This window comes from Haematobia irritans, chromosome 4, assembly GCF_050003625.1.
Source record: "Haematobia irritans isolate KBUSLIRL chromosome 4, ASM5000362v1, whole genome shotgun sequence".
Taxonomy (NCBI): Eukaryota; Metazoa; Arthropoda; class Insecta; order Diptera; family Muscidae; genus Haematobia; species Haematobia irritans.
In genome coordinates this window covers 129,063,936-129,073,809 of record NC_134400.1, presented here as the reverse complement: position 1 = coordinate 129,073,809, position 9,874 = coordinate 129,063,936, and the positions used below count along the sequence as shown (strand labels likewise).

The 9,874-nt window shown below is 38.5% G+C and overlaps 1 protein-coding gene across 1 annotated transcript; it reads left to right on the top strand.

Moving 5' to 3' along the window:
• The first annotated feature begins 286 nt into the window (after positions 1–286).
• LOC142235765 (uncharacterized) lies at positions 287–6,153 on the top strand. The gene is made up of 3 exons (XM_075307022.1): positions 287–1,668; positions 1,722–1,831; positions 1,997–6,153. Exons 1-3 carry the CDS (start codon positions 287–289, stop codon positions 6,151–6,153), a joined length of 5,649 nt encoding a protein of 1,882 aa, XP_075163137.1.
• Positions 6,154–9,874: the final 3,721 nt, after the last annotated feature.

Below are 9,874 nucleotides of genomic sequence, written 5' to 3'. Positions count from 1 at the left end.
TATGGTTGCGCTTAGAATAAGCAATAAAGAAATAAATGAATTTCGCCAAACTTTAACCTGTGTTGGGAATTTTTTCAAAATCGCCACGAACCTTCTATTGGGAACAAATTTTTTTAATTCTTATTGAGGACTCCCTCGTCTTAACTGGTATTGGCCTGGAAAGAGAAGATATCAAAACCGTGTTGCACATCGACAATCCCTGAATTGGACCTGGACTTAAGCTGCCGAATTCCACCTGGACCTGGACTTAAGCTGCCGAATTCCTAAGCCACACGTAAGTACTAAAATGGACTCTTCTATAGGTCAGGGCGAACCACATAACCTCAACGTCGCCAACCAGAAAGCATCCACCATTTTGTGCCAACTTTGCCACGAGTCTATTAATGGAACTGTTGTATGTTGCCGTGATTGCCAAAAGTCTTACTACGAAAATTGTAGCAAAGCTTCGGAACCTTTCAACTCATGGACTTGTCCACCCTGCACACTCCGCTCCAGTAAAAGCATAAGATCTTCTGGAAGCTCACGCTCCTCTAGTATTTCACACATTTCGTGTAATAGTAAAACAGCTCTTGAACTCAAAAGATTGGAGGAGGAACGAGAACTTGCAGCGAAAAGGGATCAAGAATACCTTGCCAAGAAGTATAAAATTTTGGAAGAGCTCGAGGAATCTCCAGAAATAGATCGTACCATAGTTGGCGTAAATGAAATGGGCGTGAATTTGGGAAAATCTGCTGTAGATGTGTTACTTACCCCAAATGTAGAGGCTGACATGCCAAACTTAACCTCAATGGCCGCAAAAGCCCCGGAATGCATGCCCACAACCTACCCGTTTATGTCAGCTGTTGCCCATAGCATGGTACCATTGCAAGCCAATAATACGAATAACAACAATAATTCGTTCGATTTTATTGATCCAATGTTTGCACTTCCTTCGACAAAACGTCAGAATGTACATCCTTCAACTCAATGCTCTTTTCGTGACAGCAGTAACGTACAACAAACATCATTTGGTCTCCATAATAACAAACATCATTTGGTACAACCGGCAAACCCTAGCTGTATTAAAGACAGCGGTAATTTTCAACAAACACCACTAGGTTCTCATAACTTGCCTGATACATCCCAGCCACACTTGGAACAGCCATCAACAACCCAACGCAGACTAACATCTGATCAACTGCACGCTCGTCAAACCGTACCAAAGGAACTACCCACCTTTTCAGGCTCACCCGAAGAATGGCCCTTGTTCAATTCTACGTACGAATGGTCCACCGCCGTCTGTGGTCTGACCGATGCAGAAAACCTCATACGTCTACAACGGGCATTACGTGGAGAGGCATTAGAAGCCGTCAAACGTATATTGGTTCATCCTTCGTGCGTTTCCCATGCAATTTCAATTTTGAAGGTTTTGTACGGCCAGCCCGATAAAATATTATTTGCACTAAAAAGTAAAATAAAATCACTGTCGTCCGTCAATCCAAATAAAATGGAATCAATTACAAATTTTGCTATTCACGTTAAAGGTCTTCAATCCACAATTGAAGCCTGTGGCCTTGCTGATGAGCTTAACGATTCATCTCTACTCCAAGAGCTCATATCCAAACTACCACCGTACTATCAAATCAACTGGGGAGCACAGAAATTAATTTTACAGCAGAGTGGAAAAAAGTAAACTTACTTGATTTTTCTGCATGGATTTTTGACATTGGCCTTTCAGCTAGTACCGTCAATGTAGAAAATAATATTCATTCTTCATCTTCCCACAATCGTAAACAAAGAAACGAGTTTTTAAACACTCACGGAGATGAGAAGAAAAAGAAATGTCATTTATGTAGGTTAGGTTAGGTTAAAGTGGCAGCCCGATTAAGATTCAGGCTCACTTAGACTATTCAGTCCATTGTGATACCACATTAACTAAAAGTACCTATTACATATGGGCACTTCTAGTTTTAACCGCTGAACCTTCTTGATTATTTTTCTTTGTTGAACCAACCAGATGTAAGGGTAGGTTGTAATAACATTGCCAATTGTCAAAAATTCCTGGAGTACGATCGTAAAGTAAGGTGGAATACAGTAAAACAATTTGATTTATGCAAGCACTGCTTAAGGAAACACTCAGGTGTTTGCTACAACAAAAACAAGAGCTGCAACGTCGTTGGTTGCCAATATAAACATCACCACTTATTGCATGGATCAAAAAACTCACCACACATGCATTCTGAGATAGGTAATGAGAAGAGAGTGGATACAAAAGAGATTAATGTAAACAAAGAAGAGGAGACTCTGAACACACATGACGTCACTAAACACCCACTCCTCTTTAAGGTGATACCAATATGTATTCATGGCAACAACAACAAAGTCGTACATACTTTTGCATTTTTAGACGACGGGTCGTCAACTAGCTTAATAGAAGAGGATATTTTAAATCAATTAGATTTAAAAGGTGAAACTGAACAGCTCTGCCTTAAATGGACGGCTAATGTAAAACGGACTGAAAGTAAGTCACAACGACTGAAAATACGAGTATCAGGACAAAATAAAAAACCATTTTCACTTGATGTACGTTCTGTGAAACAACTTTTATTGCCTAAACAAACGATGGACTATGCATCTCTTTGCCAGAAATTCTCTTATTTAAAAGGGTTGCCCATCGAAAGCTATTGTGCTGCCACTCCAAAAATTCTTATTGGATTGAACAATGCGAATATGACAATTTGTAATAAAGTTAGAGAGGGAGGAGTAGGGAAACCAATTGCCATAAAGACAGCGCTTGGTTGGACTGTGTTTGGCCCCTGCGGCGATGCGCCCCACTCACCCTTCTCTATGCACATTTGCGAATGTTTAGAGAGCGACTCTAAAATACACCAGATGGTGAAATTATTCTATAACGTTGAAAATTTGGGCATAAATTTTGTAAAACAACAGGCAAATAAAGAGGATGAAAAATCAATGAATATATTAAAAACATTTACCCATCAGCGTGCGGACGGACATTACGAAACATCACTGTTGTGGCGCTACGACGAAGTGTTGTTTCCAGACAATTATGAGATGGCTAAAAAGAGACTTGTCTGTCTCGAAAATAAATTATTGAAAAATGACGACTTGTTGAATACATTCGTGGAAACTTTGAGAAATTATCTAGCGAAGGGTTTTATTAGTAAGATTGACTCAACTGAAAAGATTCAAAGGGTTTGGTATTTGCCAATATTTCCCGTATTTAATAAGAACAAACCAGGCAAGTGTAGAATAGTATGGGACGCAGCGGCGAAGTTTAATGGGGTCTCTTTAAATTCAATGTTGCTTAAAGGCCCAGATTTTTTATGCTCACTTCAAGGCATTCTGTATAAATTCAGAGAAAGATCAGTAGCGACCTGCGGTGACATCGAGCAAATGTTTCACCAGGTGTTTATTCGGGAAGAAGATAGGCACGTACAGCGTTTTTTATGGCGTAACTGCCAGACGGATGTGAAGCCAGATGTGTACATTATGAATGTGATGACCTTCGGAGCATCTTGTTCTCCTTGTATCTCCCAATATATAAAAAATCTAAATGCCGCAAAATTCGAAGAAAAGCTGCCGCAAGCAGCGTCGGCATTTAAGGAAAATCATTACGTAGACGACTTTCTTTACTCTACAGATACACCAGAACAAGCAATTCAAATAGCAAAAGAAACCCATTTTATACAAAAGCAAGCTGGCTTCAATTTGAGAAATTGGTGCTCCAATGTACCAGCTGTTATTGAACAATTAGAAGGCCAACAAGCAAAATCGCAAAAACAGCTTAAAATTTTGGGAGTTTTTTGGAATCCTCCAATGGATAAAATTGTCTTCAAAATATCCCCTCATATTTTAGAAAATGATGCAGTCTGCGGTAGAAAATATGCAACTAAAAGTCAAGTATTGAAAATTTTGATGACAATTTATGATCCGCTGGGATTGATCGGCAACTTTCTTATGTACCTAAAAATAATTCTTCAAGAAATTTGGAAGTCCGGGGTTGAGTGGGACGAGCCCATCAAGAAAGAACAAAATGAAAAATGGGTAAAATGGTTACAACACCTACCGGAATTAGAGAACGTGAGCATTCAGCGATGTTATCTCAAGTGTATAACTGATTACAACAACGCAGAAGTCGAGCTACACACGTTTGTAGATGCCAGCGAGAACGGCTACGCCGCAGTAGCTTATCTTCGAATAGTTAATGGTGAGAGTGTGGTTTGCTCATTAGTCGGTTCTAAAACGAGAGTTGCTCCATTGCGTGTTATCTCAATACCTCGTTTAGAACTCATGGCTGCTCTCATTGGTACCCGATTTGCAAACACCATAGTAAGCAATCATTCTATCACAATAAATAGGAAATATTTTTGGTCCGATTCAAGGACGGTCTTAAGTTGGCTCACTTATAATAACAAAAAATATCACCAGTTTGTTTCCCTCCGAGTAAGTGAAATTCTCGAAACTACTGAATTGGGAGAGTGGAATTGGATAACAGGGAAACAAAACGTAGCTGACGAGGCAACTAAATGGGCAAGAAAGCCAGATGTTTCTGCTGAGAGTCGATGGTTTAAGGGACCGAATTTTCTCCTAAAACCAAAAAGTGAGTGGCCTTTAGAAAAAATAGAATTGGATCCACAAGACATCGAAAGAAGAGAGACTGTTCTACTGCACATGGACACAGCACCAATTATAGAAATCGATCGATTTTCTAAATGGAAAAGGCTTTTAAGAACCACTGCATACGTGTTGCGATTTTTTAATATTGTCAAAGAAAAACAAAAAAACAAAGAACTAACATCCGAGGAACTATTAAAGGCAGAAAGTGTATTGTTTCGCTTGGCACAACTAGAATTTTATTCGGATGAAATTCACGCTCTCAAAATGAACAAACGAGTGAGTAAGACTAGTTCTATATATAAAGTTTCACCTTTTTTAGATGAATGCGACATTCTTCGGGTTGATGGGCGCTTAAATGCAACATGGATCTCGGAAGACACAAGAAATCCAACTATTTTGCCCAGAGCTAGCCGCATAACAATTCTGTTAGTTACTGATATCCATGCAAATTTTCACCATATGAACCACGAAACCGTCGTTAATGAGATTCGACAAAAATTCTACATACCTAAATTAAGAGCTGTTCTCAAAAGAGTGGTAAAAAATTGTCAGGTATGCAAAATAAGGAAAGCTGCTCCAACCGTTCCTCAAATGGCAAGGTTGCCAGCAGCCCGTCTTGCAGCATTTTGTGCTCCCTTTACGTACACGGGATTAGATTACTTCGGCCCAATTATGGTTACAGTCGGAAGGCATACCGAGAAAAGATATGGTGCACTATTCACCTGCTTGACGATGAGAGCCATTCACATTGAGATAGTCACCACACTTAATACGTCATCATGCATCATAGCAATTAGAAATTTCATGTGTCGCCGTGGGATTCCAAACGAGTTCTACAGTGACAACGGCACAAATTTTGTTAGTGCAGAGAGGGAACTACGCGAGGCAGCAAAGGAGGTTGACAAAAATGAGTTGGTTCGGAATTTCACCACCACAACAACAAAATGGAATTTTAATCCCCCATCGTCACCACATATGGGTGGCGCCTGGGAAAGGCTTGTGCGATCCATAAAAACTGTTTACAATAATATTACGCCAACTAGAGTACCAAATGAAGAGTTGTTGCGAGGAATGATGGCGGAGGTGGAAAATATTATAAACTCACGTCCTCTTGTGTATGAACCCATCGATAATGAGAATGCTGAGGCAATCACACCAAACCAATTTTTAGTTGGTTCTACTAACGGTATGAAGCCTTTGGCAATGTATGATGATAGTGGAGTGGCACTGAGGAACAATTGGTTGTATTCTCAACAGTATGCCGAAAGATTTTGGCGGCGATGGGTAAAAGAATACTTACCATCTTTAACATTTCGGTCAAAGTGGCATGAGAAGGCAAAACCAATAAGTGTTGACGATCTGGTTATTGTGGTCGACCCGTCGAGTCCAAGGAACGTGTGGCTTAGAGGAAAAGTTATTGAAACTTCCATAGCGAAAGATGGACAAGTTCGTAGCGCAAAAATTCTTACAGCTAACGGTGTATTAGTAAGACCCGCTGCCAGATTAGCGGTTTTGGATGTGGCTAAAAATTGAGAGTATTCCTTCGAAAGCTTCTCGTAATACTGCAGGGGGGTGTTACCGCCACTGGTCACCCTTTGTTGTGAATGTAATTTTTAATTGATGAATCGATTGCGATTATCGAATCGTTATTATCATTACAAACTGTAATCATACTTCAAAGTCACATTTCTTAACCCCATTCTTTCTTTCTACAATAGTTGGTTGAATTAACAAGAAGCTAAATTCTTCTGGAAAACAGCCGTAAAATAAGCTGGTGATTTTGATACCAATAAGTATGCTCATAACCTTGAATTTTGAAAATATTTTAATAAATATATTAATTTTAAGGAATTAAAACATATGGTTGCGCTTAGAATAAGCAATAAAGAAATAAATGAATTTCGCTAAACTTTAACCTGTGTTGGGAATTTTTTCAAAATCGCCACGAACCTTCTATTGGGAACACCGATCTTCGTGAAATTTTGCACAGAGGGTAGTATTGACATTCTACCAATGCTTGGTAAATTTGATTGAAATCGGTTCAAATTTAAATATAGCTCCCATATATATCTTTCGCCCGATTTGGACTTATATGGTCTCAAAAGCCAGAGTTTTGCCCTGACTTACTTCAAATTTTGTACAAGCGGTACTTTTAACGGTTCTATTGTATGTGCCAAATATGGTCAAAATCGATTCAGATTTAGATATAGCTCCCATATATATATTTCGTCCGATTTGAACTTATATGGCCTTAAAATCCAGCGTTTTGCCGTGATTTGGTTCAAATTTCGCACAAGGAGTACGTTTAGTAGTATAGGTAATTGTGGCAAATTTTGTTGAAAGCGGTTCAGATTTAGATATGGCTCCCATATAAATCTCCCGTTCGATTTGCACTCATATGACCAGGGGGGGCCAAAGTTATACTCCCAATTACGTGAAATTTCGCATAGATAGCAGAATTATTATTCTAACTATGCATGTCAAATTTAGTCAAAATTGGTTCAGATTGTATATAGCTCCCATATATACGTACACCAGAGTTGGGGAAATATGATAGACTGTTTCATATTTTAGACCCATTTTCAATGGGATTTTACTCCAATTCACTGGATAGTTTCCTCAGAGAATATAAATATGGCCAAAATTCTCACACTTCATACAAAATTCTGTGATTATTTCCCCATATCTTAGCCATATCCTACACACTGCAATGCCAAAATTTCCACAGAATGGATGAGTTTTAAATAAGGCTCCAAGTCGCCCGACTAGACCAAATAATATATCACAACCACAACCCACACTTGACCACATATCTTGGCGAGATCTAACCAATATCCTTGTAAAATCGCCACTGCTGAGTAGCAAAAATTGTAAATATTACTCTAATTGTCCTATATCTCGAATACATATGTATCGCCTGAAAAATCATAAATCTCTTTTGTACAATTGCATTACAATTTCTCTCGCTTCATATTTCCCATATTTATACCCTTCACCACTACTGTGGTACAGGGTATAATAAGTTTGTGCATTTGTATGTAACGCCAAGAAGGAGTAATCATAGACCAACCTTTTAGTATACGGATCGGATTAGAATTAAATTCTGAGTCGATTTAGTGATGTCCGTCTGTCTGTCTGTTGATGTATTTTTGTGTGCAAAGTACAGCTCGCAGTTTTAGTCCGATTGTCCTAAAATTTGGTATAGGGTCCTGTTTCGGCTCAAAGACGATCCCTATTGATTTTGGAAAAATCGGTTCAGATTTAGATATAGCTGCCTTATATATTTTTCACCGATCTGGCCATAATTGGCGTGTATATCAACCGATCTTCCTCAAATTCCGTACATTCGAATATTTTATGAGTCTTGAAAAACTTGCGAAATATCAGCTAAATCGGTTCAGATTTAGATATAGCTCCCATATATAGCTTTCGCCCGATTTACACTCATTTGCCCACAGAGGCCAATTTTTTGCTCCGATTTAGTTGAAATTTTGCATATGGAGTATAATTAGCATTGTAACTATGCGTGCCAAATTTTGTTGAAATCGGTTCGGATTTGGATATATCGCCCATATATAGGTTTCGCCCGATTTACACTCATATGACCACAGAGGCCAATTTTTAACTCCGATTTAGTTGAAATTTTGCACAGGGAGTAGAATTAGCATCGTAGCCAAGCGTGCCAAATTTGGTTGAAATCGGTTCAGATTTAGATATATCTCCCATATATAGCATTCGCCCGATTTACACTCATATGACCACAGAGGCCAATTTTTAACTCCGATTTAGTTGAAATTTTGCACAGGGAGTAAAATTAGCGTTGTAACTATGCGTGTCAAATTTGGTTGAAATCGGTTCAGATTTGGATATATCTCCCATATATAGCTTTCGCCCGATTTACACTCATATGACCACAGAGGCCAATTTTTAACTCCGATTTAGTTGAAATTTTGCACAGGGAGTAGAATTAGCATTGTAGCTATGCGCGCCAAATTTGGTTGAAATCGGTTCAGATTTAGATATATCTCCCATATATAGCTTTCGCCCGATTTACACTCATATGACCACAGAGGCCAATTTTTTGCTCCGATTTAGTTGAAATTTTGCACAGAGAGTAGAATTAGCAGTGTTGCTATGCGTGCCAAATTTGGTTGAAATCGGTTCAGATTTAGATATAGCTCCCATATATATGTTTTTCTGATTTCGACAAAAATGGTCAAAATACCAACATTTTCCTTGTAAAATCGCCACTGCTTAGTCCAAAAGTTGTAAAAATGACTCTAATTTTCCTAAACTTCTAATACATATATATCGAGCGATAATTCATAAATAAACTTTTTCGAAGTTTCCTTAAAATTGCTTCAGATTTAAATGTTTCACATATTTTTTTACTAATATTGTGTTCCACCCTAGCGCATTAGCCGACTTAAATTTTAAGTCTATAAATTTAGTAGAAGTCTATCAAATTCTGTCCAGATCGAGTGATGTTTAAATGTATGTATTTGGGACAAACCTCTATATATAGCCCCAACACATTTGATGTGATATGGTACCGAAATTTTAGATCTACAAAGTGGTGCAGGGTATAATATAGTCGGCCCCGCCCGACTTTAGACTTTCCTTACTTGTTATACCCTTCACCACTACTGTGGTACAGGGTATAATAAGTTTGTGCATTTGTATGTAACGCCAAGAAGGAAAAGTCTGAGACACATCGTTTAGTATACCGATCGTCTTAGAATTAAATTCTGAGTCGATTTAGCGATGTCCGCCTGTCTGTCTGTCTGTTGATGTATTTTTGTGTGCAAAGTACAGCTCACAGTTTTAGTCCGATTGTCCTAAAATTTGGTATAGGGTCCTGTTTCGACTCAAAGACGATCCCTATTGATTTCGGAAAAAATCGGTTCAGATATAGATATAGCTGCCATATATATTTTTCACCGATCTGGTCATAATTGGCGTGTATATCAACCGATCTTCCTCAAATTCCGTACATCCGAATATTTTATGAGTCTCGAAAAACTTACAAAATATCATCCAAATCGGTTCAGATTTAGATATAGCTCCCATATATAGCTTTCGCCCGATTTACACTCCTTTGTCCACAGAGGCCAATTTTTTGCTCCGATTTACTTGAAATTTTGCACAGGGAGTAGAAGTAGCATTATAGCTATGCGTGTCAAATTTGGTGGAAATCGGTTCAGATTTAGATATAGCTTCTATATATAGCTTTCGCCCGATTTACACTCATATG